The sequence below is a fragment of the Poecile atricapillus genome, chromosome 1 (genome assembly GCF_030490865.1).
Source record: "Poecile atricapillus isolate bPoeAtr1 chromosome 1, bPoeAtr1.hap1, whole genome shotgun sequence".
NCBI classification, from domain to species: domain Eukaryota; kingdom Metazoa; phylum Chordata; class Aves; order Passeriformes; family Paridae; genus Poecile; species Poecile atricapillus.
In genome coordinates this window covers 99,272,063-99,290,779 of record NC_081249.1, presented here as the reverse complement: position 1 = coordinate 99,290,779, position 18,717 = coordinate 99,272,063, and the positions used below count along the sequence as shown (strand labels likewise).

The following is an 18,717-nucleotide window of genomic DNA, read 5'->3' as shown; positions in this document are numbered from 1 at the left end:
GAGGCCAGCCCCTGTCAGCAGCAGATGTGTGCACAGCTCAGCCAGACAGAGCACTCACAGACAGACAGACTGACACAGCAGCACTCACACAGCACTCAGCTCACTCAGGTCCACACCACTCCAGGAGAAAGGACCTGGCTGTATGTGATGTTTCACCACGTTTCCTCTAGGAAACATTTTTTCATAAAGAGATTACAATAGGTTTCACTTGACAAGTAAAACATTTAGCATAGTTCAAAGATGTCCACTAAGGAGCACAAGTGGGACACAGCAATCAGGATTTAAGTTGCAGATTCATCGTCTTCCAAAAGGAGGTCGTTCAATGCAATAACTGTAGCAGCAAAGTCAACCAGCTCCACAAAGTCTGATGTAATTATGTTAACACCCATAACACCAGGCTTCTGTGCTTTCACCCAATTCAAAATCATGGGCAGGTTCCTAAAGAAATTGAAACAAAGAAAATTAAAATAAATTAATTTAAAAAAAAAAGAAAGAAGAGGCACTTTTCTATACATACTCTAATTTCAAACACAACATGCTGTTTACAAAATATATTATCTCATATTTGTGATCAGAGCCTGGCTGTCACCCTAAATTCAACTGGCTGATGAGTGCTTAACACAGCACTTGGTCATTGGCTATTAAACAGGTATACTGGTCAGTCAACAATCCAAACTAGCAGGCATACAAAAGCCCTCTATATTCACTGGGCAGTCTGAGCTTCAGAATTTAACACTGCACTGCAACTTTCTCCACTGTGGTTTGTTTTCACCCAAGCACACCTTATGTCAAACTCTCAATTTCACAGCAGACCAGTGTAACACAAAGCAAGGTTATACCTGGCCCAAGATGCTTCCTTGCCCTTCTCTGCCTCAGGGTGGGCAGGAAAAAAGTTGTTGGAGGCAGCACACTGCATTTCTCCCAAACTCTCTCCAGCCTCCAGACCCACTCAGAGCAATGGGGTCAGGGAATCCAAACCTAGAATGAACCTCCATAGGGGTTGAACATCCTGCTACACATCACTGTAACTGGATAAAGGAGAGGTGTGTCAGGAACTGAGTCAAATCAAATTAGAAATTCTGCCATGAGAAAAATGTCAAGTAATTTCTTGGACACAGTGCAAGTCAGGAGTCTGCACTAGCTTTGTTGCACTCTAAGATGAAACGCCATGCTTTTCAGCAGTTGACACAAATGACTATGTTAGCATTGTTTAGATTAGTGCTGTAACATATATACATTATTTGAGAAGATGGTAGGCTAGCAAATTAGCTAACAGGATGATGAAGAGAAAAAAAAACCCAAAAATCTTAAAGACACACCACTCCTGCTGCATCAGGACAATTAAAAAAAAATATGAAGAACTATGAGTGAAGGCATAATTACTGCCAAGGGATGCAACAGACTTCAGCCAGGTAAGTGTGACTTGTTGCAAGTCTCCTTTAGCAGAGCTCAAGAACACTTAAATATTCAAATTGAGGGCAAAATTTTCCTACAAGAAGGCAGGCATCTACATAAAACTGTGTGACAGATTTGCATATTGGCTATAGCTTGTGCAAATGACTACACTAGTAGTCATGCTTATGCAAACAACAGAACCTATTTGCAACTTGTGGTTTAATTGCAAACTAGTGGTAAAGATGAGGGAAAGGGATGAACTGAAGGCAGGCTTCTCGCTAACACAATGGCTTAGAGCACAGATCTGTGCCAGGAATCCCTCGAAACGGAGCTGCTCGCTCATTCCCCGGAACGCAGCGATCCTTTGGTAGCTTTGGCCCAGGAGCTCCGTCCGCCTCGGCGCTGCCGCCCCGCAGGACCCCGCACTCGCGGGCCCCCAGCGCCACCTGCTGCCGAGCGCGGCCCCGACAGCGCAGCCCAGAGCAGCGGGACTCACCGGGACCCAGCGGGATTCACCGGGACCCAGCGGGATTCACCGGGACCCAGCGGGACTCACCGGGACTCAGCGGGACTCACCGGGACTCAGCGGGACTCACCGGGACTCAGCGGGACTCAGCGGGACTCAGCGGGACTCACCGGGACTCAGCGGGACTCACCGGGACTCAGCGGGACCCAGCGGGACCCAGCGGGACCCAGCGGGACCCAGCGGGACCCAGCGGGCTTGTGCCAGACCAACGCCTCCTAACAGGAACGGGACTGGAAATCCCGCGATTTATACCGAACCGCCGATTTTCTTATTCACAGAATCACTGAGGGCCTCGGCTGGAAAGGACCTTAAATATCATCGCAGTCCAACAGCCCCTGCCGTTTGCAGGGACACACCTTCCACTAGACCAGGCTGCTCAGAGCCCAACCCAGAGTGGCCTTGAACACTTCCAGGGAATGGGACATCCAGAAGTTCTCTAGACAACCTGTACCAGGGCCTAACCACTCTCACAGTAAAGAATTTCTTCCTAATATCCAAGAGGACTTTTACAGTTCTGGTAATTTTTAGCAAACGAGCTACAAGTTGATAATTCCATAAAATAAATCATATGGAACTCTCCTGGTCATGCTGTTAATGCTATTAAAAATCACTGGCACTCTGTGCTAATCAAAGCAAAACGCTCTTACAGTGACCTTACTCACTGGAAAATTAACTGTACAATTTTAATACAGTGGTATTAAAAAAAGTCAAATGGTGAATTTCATTTTTGGAAAACCATCCCCTTGCCCCTTAAAAATACAAGGTAAAATACTGCCCATGGTCATATACCTCTGGCCATTACTGAAGTTACTGAAACATTTTTATGGACAAATGTAAAACTAAGTCCAGAAATAAGCAATTTTCCTCTGTGGCACAAGCTCTTTTCACCCCCCTAAAAGTTGACTAAAGTCAACTTCAGCCAGTTCGAAATGAATTATTGGTTTGAAGCCACACATCCATCCTACATTTTACAAAATCATATCACATTCAGAAAAAGTTCCAATTACCAGGAAACACATTATTTATTAAACACATATTATTTATATTATTTTATATATTATACTATACACATTATATATATTATACACATTATTTATTATTTGCACTAACTCTTTATTTTTAATGATTGCAACTATTGCTCATGAACAACAGTACTGAGCAAAACGGCGTGCTTTCAGCAAGCCTAAGCAAACATCTCCTAATTTCTTGCTTGCTCAGTGCCTCTTTCAACATGAGACACGCTAAATAAAGAACTGAGAAAATCAAGACAAGTCCTTACCTAAGAACAAGGGTGTTCTTCAGACCACGAATTAGATGCCATGCAATTGTTTTCACTCGAGGTGTGAGAATTGCTTGAGATACGTGGAAAGTCCCGTAACGACTTCGTTCCCCAAGTGTGGTCTCCAGGAACTGTAGCAGTTTGTGCACATTAGTTGTATTAGCCCATGGTGCTGGCATTTTATTACCTGGCCACAGGAAGGGATATTCCTGATACAAAGGGTGGTGGTAAAATATAAGAACCTAACAGAACAAACAAAAAACAAAACAAAAACTTAATTACTGAATTTTTATTTGAACAGGCTGCTGCATTAGTTTATGTTCATATAGTACTGCTGCAGCTAGTATAGCAGTGAAGAGAACCAAACAAAAAGAAGTTGCTCTTTAGTCATGAGTGTTAGTGTATTTGTTGCACTACTGCCAAAGGAGATGGAGATGATTTTGTTCTGCTTTGAGGATAGGACTGCTTCAGGCTTTACAAGTCATCAGTTTAAAATGACAAGTTGCCTCTGTCATTTAAAGAACTCAGCTTAAATGCATTGCAACTTCTTACTGCCAGAAAATACTGTATCTGTACTTGAAGTTAAGGATTTTAGCAGTCTTGCCATCTTCTCCTCCTACTAAGAGGGTAAAGCGTGCTGGGCTGATTGGCACATGACTGACATACTGGCATTGTGCTCATACTTCCTGCACGAGAAACCAAAGCCAGTCCTGCTGTCAGCAAAACCATCAAATCCAAAGTTAATACCTTGTAAGGTGCTTCTCTACAGCACAGAGCTTTTTACTAACACCCACATTTACAAGAGATTCATCTTGAACCTTAGCATTGATAGCACCAGTTCAGAATGATTCCTCAAAGCCTCATTTCCAGTTTAAGGATTATGTGCTGCTGCTGAAACCCTTTTCTGTTCTCAGTTTTTGTGTACCTAGAGGAACAGTTAGCACAGAGAAGAGGCATTAACCTCACTTCTGCAGATCTGGATGGCTGCAGAGGAGGTAAGAAATTCAGTCCATGCCTTTAGTCATGCTAAAGCTTATATGCTCCACACTGGCCACAATGACAACAGTTAATCAAACCCTCACCAACAGAAGTCTGCACTACATGCCCTTCTGTGAGAAGTGGAAAAATAGAAACTTCCACAGGTGCTGAAGGGTTCAATCTGCAGCTTGGGTTAATGTACTGACAAAGACACACAAACACTGAGTGAAAAATTATAAACTTACATTCCTATAATTTTAAGTAAGAATATGCCTTAAGCAGGTAAGAAATTGTAATAGATAAAATAGCGAGATGTTTAAGCTGTAATAATGTGACTTATAGGGTAGGCCAAGGATCTGGAAGCTGTAATAGAGGTGTGTGTGGGCACGTGACCTCTCAGTTTGTTGGCTGAAAGATGGACGCAGTGTGGCAGAATTAGGCAAAGGTGATGGGTTATTAAGTAGAAACAAGTTTTAACTGTTTATTGGACCAAAATGTTATATATTGCTGTGTGAAGAAGAAACCCATGCCTACCTTGAGCTATGGCTGACTTGTTGCTCCTCTTCAAATCTCATACCTTCAAGACCAGTATCTTATCTGGCTTACTTGAGTAATAAATCATCTTAAATAGCACGGTGGTCCCATCCCTTGTTTTTCATCTCAACACCCTCCCAGAAGGGAAAACCCTTTGTGAGGAGCATAAGGCTCCAAGGACACTACAGTTAAATTATTTAACACATGTGTTTGGAGCATGACAGACTGGCCACACCATGGATGAGGGGATACACAGCAGCATGTAAAGGGAGAAAAATACGCACACTACGTAGATGAGGCCCTTGTGGGCTTTAACTTGACCATCAGCAGCATCCTTGGTCCAACACTTGTGAGTGGGAGCTACACCCAGCTTGTCTCCTTAAAATCTTAACAATTTGGGTTTGAAAAATATTAAACATCCTTTCCCTACCTGGTGTTTCTTCTCCCACATGTACAGTAATGTCACATATTCTACACATTCAACACAACAAAGTTTGGATTCAAATGCTGAGTGGATCCTGTTGATCAAGAAGCGGTGATGGCTGTCATCCATGGCATAGAAATGATTGAAATCCAAGAAGATTACTTCCTTGGGGTGCTGCTCAAGAAAACTGTTCATCTCCTTCAGCCCATCCCATACTTTGATGCCAAACAAGCCATGTATGAAGTAAATCTCTTGTCCTATTTCCCCAGGTTTGGAAGATACACGAAGATCGAAGTAGCGGATCCCACCTTCCAACTGCTCTTTGAAAGTCAAATTTTGAGTCACTGACCATTTCTTCATGATCTTTCTAACCAAGGAAATTCTGGCCAAACGTTTGATGGCTTTTGCTTGGTCTGGTCCCACAGGAGATTTCTCATCAACCCAGTAGCTGAAAGAATCATGTGACCCTAGGAAAAAAAGCCAAGAAAAAATAATTTTAGAAAAACTGACTATCCCAAAACACATATACCCGTGTGCTCTGAAAACTGAACAAAGTCCTACATGTATGACAGGAGTGCAGAAGCATTATGCTCACATTAAGTCTTTCAAACTATCCTTTACACCTTACTTTGCCCTGACAGTATAACAAGAGCTAAGCTTAAACTTTTCAGTTTGAACTGCTTTCTTGCATAACCTCTGAATTTCAGTGCTCTCTGAACACCACAGAACAAACATTTGTGGTAAAGGGAAACTTCCTTCTAAACTTCCTTCATTCCTTCCTTTACAAACTACAAACCAACCCCCACAGCTTTCTCAGAGCCTGGCATATGACTGATTTAGGATTAGACTCCAGATTAATTTTAAGAATCTGAGACTTTATTTCTACCTGGTAAATCCAGCTGTAACCTTATACACCAAACATCTTGGAACAGGTACCTTTATCCACATAATGGATTGAGGGATCTGCACCTGCCTCACCAGCACATCTCACTTTAGCCCTGAGATGGCAGATGAATGATTAGTAGTTTGACCAGTGGGCAATGACTGGCTGGACTTGGAGGTGGAACAATTGAACACATCACAGTTAGTGTGGATAGATACCAAGCTCCTGTTAAACAATTTGATGAACACGTCTTTTACCTGGCATGCTTTTGAGTGACCAAAGGCATTGTGAACAGCAATCTCAAAAAAAAAAATAAAAAATACAACCAGCAATCAAAATCACCAGTCCCTACCAAAATAACGCACATCCAAAAAAGCTCCTGTAACACAATCTGTACCTTGGCAGAGAAACTGCATCTCCAATACAAAATTTTTACTTATTAGGAAAACTTCCAATTGAAAACTCAGTAGTAAATTGGGAAAAAAACCTAAGTAGTAACAAAATGCCAAAAAAAAAAAAAGTTTCAGAGTCAATGAAATATTCCTATCGTAGCCAAGTCAGTAACAGAACAAGGAGTGAAAAGGCAGTGTGTCTTGGTCTGCACTGTACCAGAACAGCATAAAGCAAAGACTGTCAGAAGCTGATCCAGCACAGACTGGGGTTTACCAGGGGTTTCTAATAACTTCCACCAGGCACCAGCAATCTAGCCAAGAAGCTGTAGCTGCTCCACACTCATCTTCCTTGTGAAGCTCCAGCCAGCAAAAACACTATGGGGAGCTCAAACAGCCCTTGCTACCCTTTGTCTTCAGGACAGGAGCAAAGAGTTTGCCCTTTAAGCCAAATCCCACCTGCAACCTGCGGACCCACTTGCTGAAGTGCAGAGAAAGCATCTTCACCCAAGCAGCTCATTTTCCAGCTGCCACAGGGTACAGTGACCAGGCACCAAGCTGCTGGCACCTGTGTTTTACATTCCAACATGCTCATCCCTGCTTCTAGGACCATGCTTTTCTTGAATTTCCTCCTCTACCTCAGTCTGCAACTCTTTAAAATCCCTATTTGTCATATTCATCCTCAAGATACCTTTTGAGGCATTCATACAGCCTCCTTTATCCAAACCTTTTATTTGTGAACCAGTGCTCACTTGAACACTGATGCATTTCCTGTGATGCAAGATCAGAGCTACAAACAAGATTATGATCTCAATTGGATTATCTTGTTGGCATTTTTAATCCAGATGAAAGAACAGACTGCATAAACTAAACATCACTTCTCAATAACCTTAAATGCACTCTGTTTCCATGGATTTCAACTAGCTTAAAACCACTGAGCAGGTATTGTGAAAGTTAAGTTTTCAAGCTTTATAAATGAACACTAAAACTAATTCTGACCAACTCTCCATGAATTCCTCACAGCATTTGTAAAAGTGTGTCTCTGTAATGGCTTTCCATTCAGTGTTCTGGACAGAAGTGAAGTGCCAAAGATGCCAGCTTAAGCAGTGCTTTAGTACCTGTCCCGGTAAATACATCACACAGAGGCTGTCAGTTGTGGAGTGACATCTAGATATTTTTTTTTTCCCCATCTCCAAACATCTAACCCCACAAAAAAGGAGCAAACATCTAGTGAAGACATTTCAGAAGCCATATGATGCTTCAAACTGTAGTTTACATATATTTGAGCTTCATCTACCTCCCTGAACAGCAGAATGAGTCATTCAAGCTTCTACAGTATTTGCAAAGTAGACTTTAATCACAAGGGGCTTGCCTTCTACCTTGGAATTAATCACTCTGCACAAAAATCTTTCATCTGGTTGTGTTTTTTGTTTGGTTTTTTCCTAGCTCTTAATTCCATCAATTTTTATTTTTTCTTCTGTTTAGGTCACTGTAGAAGATGGCTTAACATCAAATTAATGACATAAGAAATATTTTCATTTTAACTGACAGTGCAGCATCCTTGAGACCTATAGGAATCACTTGCACCATTATGCTCCCTCAGACTGATAAATCTGACTTACAAAGGAATGAGAATTTTATATGGCCACTAATATATTGTTGTCACCTCAGAAATGTCTAAGTAAATCTGAACCAAAAAACAACTTGTTTTCCTAATTCTGATCATTCACTTTACAGCTACAAAACTCTTTCCTTTGTAGTTTGTCATTTACAAGGCACTTTTAAGATACAAAGAGCAAATTTTCTCCCTGCACTATCATAAACCAAATTCTATTTAGAGCCTAGCACTAGAAAGCAATACCAAAAAACCCCCAAACAGGTCAGCACATTGCAACTTTTTCAATACATAATTTAAAAACTGCACTCCTTAACAGCCAACTGAACTACGTGTGACATGCTTCTATAGTTAGAGAAGATCCTATTAACTCCTGCCCCATGGCTCTGCTAAAAGCCTAAGAAATGGAGCTTCCCTCCTACACTGAAGTCAACAAGTAAACCTAGATATAACCAAGCAGAACATGAGTTGGAGCATTTGCAAAATATATTCGCCTTTTCACTCTTGGTAGCACATCACCTTCTAAGGAGGGCAGTGGAGCATCACCAATTCTGTCGATCATTCTGTGATCAACACTGAGTCTGGAAAGACAGCAGATTTCAATTAGGTCTTCAGTGGTCATTTAAAAAGGCCAGTCACCAATATCTAGGCCAAACCTAGACCCACAATAGTTTGACTCTGCTAAGAATAAAAAAACCCTAACTGAAACCCTGCAGCAACAGCACTGGATACTTGTGAGGCTGTGGGGTAACAGCAAGGTAAAGACTCACATCATCCACCAGGCTCTTCTTTAATTTAAGATCACTGTGATACACTACCAGCTCAGGCACTGCCATTTAATATAGCTTAGCTGTGATGTTAAGTACATGCTAAGCTGATTGCATCATGATGTCAAAATAATCCCTGCTCTCCTTTGCTCTCTCCCTAAACTCATAAAAAGTCTTGCCATTCTGTTGCTACATCAGGAGCCAAGCTGGTTGCTGATACATGTGATACAGCATGATTTCTTTCTGAAAAAGCATAACCTAAACCAACCCAAATCTGTAAAACTTCAGAGGCAAAGGGCAAAGCCTACACCGCAAGAATGGAGCAGACCAGCCCCATTTTTTCAGGAGGTCAGTGTAGGAGCTGCTAAGCAGATTCTCAATTCACATTTAACACAAGGATGTGTGAAGGTACTTGGACACTGCGCAGTGACAGCAGCAAGCCTGGCAGTTCCTGGACAGAGCAAGAACCACAAAACTCTCATAGCAACATACACTGTAAAGTCTTCTCCATCTGTAAAAAATCCTTCACCATCTGTTGCTCCCCACCACACAAATAATGAGCATTTTCTCAAATTAAGCTGAGTACTTCTCTTGGGGAAAAAAACAACCTCAAGAATTATTGAAGCAAGACGTTTCACACGATAATTCACAACTTAAATATAAATAACACCCTATTCAGTAAAGCTATTCCTTAAACCTGTTGATTGTGGACAAAGCAACTAACAAGACTAGGTATTTATAACCTCCACCTCACCCACTGATAAGTCAAAAGGCAGAGAAAAACCAAGTAATTTTGTCTTCATTGTCCTTTAAGTAAGGAGAGGCCAGAACCCCAGCCTGAACCGCCTCAAAAACATGTTCCTGCACGTGAAGGACACGGACTTACTGTAGATGAGACCAGATTAGTGTTCAGACTGCAAACCTTACTGAGCTGCTCTAGTGACATGGCATCAATCTGGTGCTCAGCCCTTCCCAAAACCAAGTCAGGCACAGGAGATACTACAGGAAGAGATGGTGATTTGCCAATTGCTTCCAACTGGGTAAAGATGTGCAGCAGGAAGCACCAAGCATTAAATTTAATCATAAAAGAGACTGCACATTCAAAGACAAAAATTAGGTGACTGCTAATCAACTGGCAGCTTTATTTCAGTTTCATTTCTTTCATCTGACAAAGATTGCCAGCTTCGAGGAAAGAAGTCACATACCATAAAATGTCCAGATATTTAACTATCACTGTGTTATAGTTAGAATAACATTATATAGGTATCTTCCAGATGTCAAGACTTGAAATTACGCATCGACCTCATAATTTTATCCCAGTAATTGCAACTGTGGATTGAATTTCATTCATATCTTTAAATACCTTTTTTTTTTTTTCTGCTTATACTAATGCCTCAAGTTAATTGTATGTTAAACAGCTCACTTTTCAATTTAATTCTTATGTTAAACAGATTGTATTTCAGTGTTCAGGATGACTTTTGTTGAAGCCCTTGTACTAATTGTTAGACAGCAGCCTTTTATCCTCACATCTGCAGTAAAATCTAACTTCCCAGTGTAATTATCTGCCATGCTACTTACTCATAGATAGTCAAAGTAACCCATGGTGGAGCTGAAACAAATGACAGTCATCAACAGAATATTATCAAGCCTCCACTGTCAACAAATACCAGCTATAGCTCTTCACTCTCATGACCAGTGACAGGACTCGAGGAAACAGCACAAAGCTGAGTCAGCAGGCTTACACTGGATCTTGGGAGAAAGTTCTTCACCCCTATCGTTGCTAAACACTGGAATAGGGAAGTGGTCACAGTACCAAGCCTGTCCAAGTTCAAGGAGTGTTTGGACAATGGTCTCAGGCACAGGGTGCGATTCTTGAGGGTGTCCTATGCAGGGCCAGCAGCTGGACTTGATCCTGTGGATCCATTCCAGCTCAGCATATTCTATGATTCTCTATTCTCTATGATTCATTTGGTATTATCTTTTGTTTCCACATAATACTTCCTGCAAATACAGTTGCAGCAGAGAGACAAGGATTAGCATCATGTCACCAAGCCCTTGTAAATTTACCTTCATGGAACACTAAACATATGACTATACAGCATGCAAAGCACAGAGATTTTCTAACATAGAACATTACCTGTGCACTGCCAATCACTCCAAACCAAGACAAAAACTAATGGGTTTTTTTGGATACAAGCATGTCTCCTAGCTTATTGCTAGGCTGTGGACTAGTCAGAAGCAGCAGCTCAAGACACTTTCCGCATACATCTGGCCAATCAAGAAGCAATGCATGAAAGCACAAGGGCAGACAAGTGTGCTGTCAGTAAGCTTAAACAGATCTGACTAAGTTGGATTGATCTTCACATGAACAGAATACTAATAGGACAAAGATTGCAAGAAACAGATGTTTAACATAACATGAAGCTAAGAAGAAAGGTCAAAAAAACATACTCATCCCTTAAATGCATTACAGGGTCACCTATGACCAAAGAATCACCCCAGCTCTAGTGACGCTAAACTTCTTAGCACAAGCATTGCTCACTAGACAAAGTACATTCCCCACACATTACAAACCACTGCACATGACACAGCACAGCAAGCATTACACAGCCAAGACAGGCAGAAGAACAGTAATCAAGTTCCAAAAAAACAGGATCTAAGTGCTAGAGCGTCAAAGCTATCCCACTAATGTTCTTTTAAACCAGATGTCCAATGTGTGCCAAAACTGAGGGGAAAACGGAATGAGCAAAAGTGCCTCTCAAAGACTAGAAGTCCTCAGGATTCAGGTCATTAACAATCCAGATTTTCTTATTAGAAGATTAACATCTTAAAGTTCATCACAAATGAAAAGCAAATCAAATAGTTCATACTAACTTGTCCAGCAAAAGGAGATAAAAGGCAGAAATAAGAAACATCCTATTGATAATCAGTTATCTAAAACTATAGAGATGAGTATATTTTAAGAAACCTATAGTAATCCTTTAGATATTCTTAATGCACTTCCATTAAGAAAGACAAATCCTAGTACAGACCAAATCCTCTTAGGAAAACTCCCTCTATCCAAGAACTACCCTGATTTTCCCCACTGCCCCTTTCATACAGTGCAATGGGATGCAAGAGCTTAAACACAACCTAAAACTGTCAAACACAATGTCACAGAGTAGTCTGCTTTTCTTTCCAGCCAGAAGAAATCCTTTTGGCACTGGTTGGAGTTATTGCCATTGAAGTTTAAGGTCATTTAGCAATGAATTCCCATTTATCAACAATCTCAGCTGTCTGCAGTGGGAATGCAAGAAAGACACACCACATCTCTACCATTTCAAAGCCTGACTGGATCCATATGCCTAAAAAGAAAAAACCCTTTCAGCTTAGAGTCCTAACTCCTCTTTTGTGACCATTCATAACTTGAGTGGACCAAGGTTTCATTCTCTTCTGAGAAGGCTCTAGAGGAATTTTTATTACATGGTGCTTTTCCCTCTTTTAGCATCTTTGCTGGAAAAGCAGGCAAACAAATTTCATTTCACAACATGGAACAAGAGCAATAGCCATTTATATCAACATTATGACTAGTTTTCTCTATTTGAAGTAAAAACTTCGGTATGTTCTGCACTCATTTACCATTTACATCTCTCCTTGGAGATCAGCGGACAGTCAAGTTGAAGACATTTTACCAGAGTCATTTACCAGACAGACTTAAGTCCCTCTCTAGGGTACACATTTTAACAAGTAACTGGAAGAAAATTTTTCCAGATTAAAAAAAATAGATTAGGACCTTTGTATCCTGTCTGAAGAAAATTTTGCAGCATTTCAAGAGTAATTTGGTTTTGGCTAAACAGATGACAGATGTTTTTTAAAAAGAGAAGCCCTAAGACTGGCTTTTCAGGGGAACTCCAACACAGACCCAGTGCCTGCTAGACCAGTTCCTCACAGAGCAACATACAAAAGGAATATTGGTTACTTAGGAATAGTGGAACAACTTCCATCAAATATTCTCATCAGTGTAACAGTCCAAATAGTTTAACCTCTGAATAGTCTCAATAGTTTAGCCTCTAAAAAATATTTGAGAGTTGCTGTTACAATCAAATACAGTGGCACACTGTACTGTGGCAAGTTTTGGGCTAGTCATAATGACACTACCATGAACAAACTATGGAAAGTTATTACATTAAAAAGTTGTCTGGAAAGTCAAGAGTGTTTCATAGAGGGCAATTAGGCAGCTTGACTATGCTATAGTTAGGAACAGCAAAGATTTACTATTTTAGAAAAGCAAGGACATCTCTCCTTGGGGATCGGTGAACAGTCAAATTGAAGACACCAACTGTTCTGAGTCTCCAATATGGTCTTGTTCTGCCTATATTCAGGTCAATATGATTTTCTCTGTTAAAAAAAAAAAATGTTTCTGGAACTGTGAACCCCATTTTTTTCTGTCAGCTCTGGCTACCTACAACCCATCATCCCACAGGAAAACCCTCAGCAGTTGTCCAACCCGATGCTGACAGGTATGGCTCCACATTCCCAATGCTCTGCCTGACTTGGAAATGAGATTCTGGCCAGCCTTCCACATGCATTCTGAGGAAGCAAGAACTACCAGCTGGGATCACTAGAAGATGACAGAGGAGGCCCTGCACACCATCAGAAACCACAGGTGGAAAGCTGCCCCACCTCTCCTTGGAAAGGCAGCCTGCCCTGCCTGCATGTTCCACAGCAGCAGAGCACTCTGCTGAGTGTAACATTTGGCTCTAGGAGTACCAGCGGCTGAAAAATTGACTTCTGGTGGCAAAAGGTTCCTTACTGTTTCAAATCAGCCTTAGATATACCAACACAATACAACACAAACATCTTTACTTAAAATTTTATAAAAGAAATCTTACACCCTAGGAGAAAACCATTGGGGATTTTTTTTTTTTTAAGTATCACATTTCAAAGTGCTTAAGTAAAACATTTTTACTTTTCCCAGATTTTCCATCTTTAGCTCTCTTCTTCAGTGACTTCTATCAAACAACTTAGTTCAGATTCAAATTAATTGTTCCCCAACTGAGGTTAGGTTTTATTAATAGCCTTTGTTTCAGCCAAACTATGTGAAAGAAAACAATCACCCATTTTTTCCACATACAGTCATTCCACCTGTTGTTCTTTCCTGTCCACTTCTGCAGCACCATGACACGCCAGGTTACCCTTTGTGTTCCCTGGGGACATCCACAAAGTCCAGCACCCACCCTGGGCCTTGCCCAACTCTGTTGAGCAGTTGTTGCAAGCAGCTTTTCTGACAAGAACCACTTTAAAAAAAAAACAAACAAAAAAAACCCTCTAAACCATCATCACCACAAAAACCTTCCCACCAGGTTAGCTTGGGGAACACACTCATTTGTATTTGGAGGGGGAGAGAAAAAAAGGCAGGGGACAGAAGACACTTTTGATTACCTTATGTTATTTATGGAAGGGCACCTGTAACTCCTCTGGGGTTCTCCTGCAAGCAGAAGTGGATCCCTACCTAAGCCATTGTATGCTCTCTCCAGAAGACAAGGAAAGAAAATCAGTAGCATGGAAAAACTCACAGCTAGCTATCCTGACCAGAACTGGGAACCAGTCAAGGCATACAGATTGATCCAAAACTCCAAGTATACCTGCTACATCGTGGCTCTTACATATTTAAAGCTGGAATAGTCCAGACAGGATAAGTAAATGTACGATTACCAAGATCCAAAGGAAAACAACTGCCTGCTCTTCTCCTCATGACATCCATCCAGCACCTTGGAGGCTGGACTAATGAAACACTCAAACAAACACTGATAGTTGGCAGTGAACATCTGCTAGACTACCTTACTATCTCAAACCAAAAGGCATGAGCTTATGACCTCACACAGTGGAGACTGAAAATAAGTGTTTCACTTGTTCTAATACAAGCAGTCATGTAAAAGTTTGATGAAACAGGAAAATGGTGCCATACCTTCAGATGCAGAGACTTCAGACTCTAGCACCAAGGTAATCAAGATACTTGCCTTTCTAAAACTTTCTGCAGCATTTCAAACGGAACAGTACTAACTGCACATACCATGGTCCTATCAACTATTAGGATGCAAGTACAAGCATGGAACAACTAGGCACTGCAGCTAATTCTTTAAACAGCTGATTTACTTTGAAAGCTTATCAGTGAGAGCACCCCAGATTTCTGTGTTCTATTTCTACATGGAGAAATAAAAAAGTAGCAGATGCAGATCTGGACCAAGATGCAGACCAAGGAAAGTGATAAGTGTCACATTGTGATTTTGTAAAATTCTTTAATGTAAACCAGCTTGAAATTAAACAAGCACTATACAATACCCTGCCAAGGGTCATGTCCACAATCAAAATGTTTAAGGGTTCATTTTTAAACCCACATACAAAGAGGATTACTGGAATATAATTAAGAGAAAACCCTCTAGACTTTCACACAAGGTCACTACCACTTGTTGAGAGTGGTTATTTTTGTTGACTATATTGCATGCTTGTAAAGCTGATGACGTTTTAGTTACTTGATATTTGGCAATTTTTCATTGCAAAAGATCCCTCTGCTCATGACATTGTACAGGAAACCTCATTTCTTTTCCCTGCATATGACTATACTGGTTTAGCATTTTGGCTAGAGTTTCTCCCAACAGAAGTAACAGAAAAGCCCAAATGTGGGAACTGATCACACACAAGCTTTGGAGAAGGGCCTTAACTTTTTCAAAGTCTCTCTTCATTTTGAGCAGAGTTAAATAATCATGTAAACACCCCATATACCGCGTGAATACCCATCTTCAGCTTTATTTGCTTGCTATCAGTTGGTTCTAAGGCCTGAGGAAAGAATGACCTTCTCTACCATCAAGTAAAATGTTTCACACCATTATTTAATAGCTCATGGAATCGTAGAATAATGTAGCTTTAAAAGGATCCCCAGAAGTCACAGCTACCTTTTCTAAAGCCAGTGAAAACAAGCAGATCTGCAAGCAATAGGTTTGCAACAAACGAAACAGAACAACTCTATGAAGACATCTTGGGCAATATACAAGGGAGTTTCCCACTCCCAGTAGTACATAATAAATTAAATTTGAGAAGTTTCTTTTGTGTGTATGCTTTCAATTCACTTTAAATAGCCCCCTAGTACCATAATTTTGTTACTTTCTTAAAAAAAAGGTAAAATTTTGTTCTTTAAATGCTGCAATTCTTCAAAGTGCAAAAAAAAATAAAGCAGCAACAGTTTCATGATTTTGAGTGCTGATTTATTTCAAGTTAAAAAAAGTTTTAAGGTTTCCACCCCTGGAGCTCTCTCTCTGTTCCTATGTACAAAGGATGACGAGGAGTGTGGGGGGAAATAAACTCCACAAATCAAAACCAATTGAATCCATCATTCCAGGGGAGAAAACAAATGTATCGTGAGATGGACAAAAGCAGGCCACTCCTGTCATATGCACACACAGGGATTAAGCACAGACAAAAACACTTCTCATTTGACCTTCCATCTCTCTTTCGAAGGTAACACTGGTCTCCATTGCTGTTCAGCATCTACAAAGATTCCTCAACTGTAATTTGTATTGCACACTGCCAGGACACATCCTGCTGGCTCTCAAAACCCATTCCCCCCCAGCTCTCAAAAAGGTTGCTCTGTCAAGCACAACGCCAAAACCCCACTTCAGCAAATAGTAATAAAAAATGACAAAAATCTACCCCAAATATCTTTTTCCTGCTTGCAGGTCGCATGAGGTATACACGGGAAAGTGGTGGGGAGATATACCAGCCTTGATCACAAAAAAACATATACTGCAAGCATTTTAAAAAAAAATAAAAAATCATTGACTATTTTAAAAGCACCATGGCATTACTGAAACAACCACTCATTTACTTGGTTTCTCTGCTGCAACACTGATTGCATGATGTTTCAAAGTGACAGCAGCACTGCAGCCAATGCAATCTAAATTGTAACATTCTGCATGCTTTCAGTTTTTAAGTGGCTACTAGAAGTTGATTTATTAGTTCACTAAAACAGAGAAGCCTGTCTTTGCCAGAAGTTTCAAAGTCTGCTGGCATTTGAATTTTATATGAACATTGAATTTCCTTTCTGTCTCACTTCCCTGTTCAATAGAACAGGGTCACATAAAATGTTTTTGCTACTGTCAGGATAGGAAAGGGCACCATTTTTGATAGAAGTCTGGCATTTTAACTGTTCTGATTCAGGTAACACAACAGTCGGTGCATAAGAGGTGCACAAACCTTTCTCAACATGCTTCAAGGGCATTTGAGCATGTAGAGAAGCAGCTAAATTCTCTCTGACACAAAGTTACTCTGTTTCTACAGAAGTATCTCTGAATGTCCGCCATATAGACTCAGAATCAATCAGATTGGAAAACTGCTGAGATCACAGAGCACAACCTAAGCCCTACCACCACCTTGCCAGCTGGACTGTGGCCCTGAACACTACATTCAGTCTTTCCGTAAAGACCTCCAGGGACAGTGACTCCACAACCTCCCTGGGCAGCCCCATCCAATGTCTAAACACCCTTTCTACAAAGAAACTCCTCCTAATGCCCATCCAGAACCTCCCCAAGCACAGCTTGGGACTGTATATATGCTAGATCACCTATCCAAAGTGCTAGTGACGAGCTAAAGCATTAAAATTAAAACCAAGCCTGTACCGGAGTGTAACATCCAGCATCGGAAGGAACTACAGTAACCACCCCATAAATCTTCTCTATGGACATTTACAAGGAAGAGCATTTTTTGCCCTTTACAGATGGAAAATCAGCCTAAGTAAATGTCAGAGCATCTGTTGTTTTCGTCATGTATAAGTTTATTGCAAACCAGGCTATAAAATACATACCATACAATGGTCTGGGTTGGGAGGAAGCCTGAAGATCACGTAGTTCCAAGCCCCCTGACACGAGCAGGAACACTTCTCAAGCGAGCAGGTTGCTCAGAGCCCCATTTGATAATGGCAGACCTTCCATTTGATAAGCCTCCAGCTGTTGGGTCAACCGAGCCTTTCTCCCTACCCGACTTCAGCCTTACTTAAAGTACCTGCAAAGGCTCAGGAGGGCCGCCAGCGGTCACAGCTCCCTTTTCTACAGGCAGTGAAAGCAGCAGGTCAATGGTTGGAGTCTCACAGCGATATTTGCAGGAGATTAAGCCCTCCGCTCTCTGCTGCGATGGTCAGGGCTCCTCTCAGCACCGGCACCTGCCCCAGCCTCTACCCAGCGCTTTATTACGGGGAACGCGACGCCGCGGCCGAAGCGACTCCCCCACCACCGCCCGGGCAGCCCCGGCCCCGGGCAGCCCCGGCCCCGCACACCCCGTCCCGCCGCCCTACCCGGGATGGCGAGGTTGGAGAGCGGCAGGGAGCGCAGCGCGGGCGGCAGCGAGCCCATCCAGTCGGCGTTGCCGTCGGCCATGGCCCCGGCCCGCCTGCACTCCCTCACGGCGGGCGGGCGGCCGGGCCCGGACGGCCGGGGAGCGCCGCCACCCGCCGCCCTTATGTAACCGGGGTGACGTCACGGGGCACGGCGGCTCACCATTGGCCGCCTCCCCGCCGCCGGCCCCGCGCCCCGGTGGGGCCGGTGGGCTGGGATTGCGGCGCCCGGGGAGCCCCGGCGGGATGGGGCGGCCATGGGAGCACTGCGGGGGCACTGCGGGGCCCTGAGGGGCACTGCTCCCACCGCCCCCCTCCCGCAGGGGCAGCCCGGGACACACGGCACAGAACTGCGTCCAGACGGGTCTGGTATGCCTGCGGTGCGGGAGACTCTGCACCATGTGTGCGTAATCTGTTCCAGTGCCCGGTCACTGCACGGGAAAGAAGTTCTTCCCCGTGTTCAGGTGGAACTTCTTGGGGCTGAGTTTCTGCCCATGGCCTCTTGTCCCATTGCTGAGCACGACCGAGCAGAGCCTGGTCCATCCTGTTGACGCTCCCCCTTCAGA

The 18,717-nt window shown here is 42.4% G+C and overlaps 1 protein-coding gene across 3 annotated transcripts; it reads right to left on the bottom strand.

The window, feature by feature from the left end:
• Positions 1-274: 274 nt before the first annotated feature.
• On the bottom strand, positions 275-18,238 carry PLCXD2 (phosphatidylinositol specific phospholipase C X domain containing 2). 3 transcript variants are annotated; one of them, XM_058859360.1, is made up of 4 exons: positions 18,113-18,238; positions 5,143-5,603; positions 3,201-3,442; positions 275-438 (listed from the first exon to the last, which is right to left on the bottom strand). In XM_058859360.1, exons 1-4 carry the CDS (start codon positions 18,192-18,194, stop codon positions 282-284), a joined length of 942 nt encoding a protein of 313 aa, XP_058715343.1. In that variant the 5' UTR covers positions 18,195-18,238; the 3' UTR covers positions 275-281. The 3 variants fall into 3 exon arrangements, with proteins under 3 accessions (XP_058715343.1, XP_058715347.1, XP_058715354.1); XM_058859364.1 differs by lacking the exon at positions 18,113-18,238 and adding an exon at positions 10,369-10,440; XM_058859371.1 differs by lacking the exon at positions 275-438 and adding an exon at positions 830-1,028.
• Between the last annotated feature and the right edge of the window lie 479 nt (positions 18,239-18,717).

What these genes read in the sequence shown, in the direction of transcription:
- PLCXD2 (XM_058859360.1), bottom strand. Translation starts at nt 18,194, where the DNA reads ATGGCCGACGGCAACGCCGACTGGATGGGCTCGCTGCCGCCCGCGCTG. An exon ending in TGTGGGAGAAGAAACACCAG is followed by an intron (nt 3,443 to 5,142) that starts GTAGGGAAAGGA and finishes TTGTTCTGTTAG; the next exon opens with GTTCTTATATTTTACCACCA. An exon ending in AAGAACACCCTTGTTCTTAG is followed by an intron (nt 439 to 3,200) that starts GTAAGGACTTGT and finishes CAATTTCTTTAG; the next exon opens with GAACCTGCCCATGATTTTGA.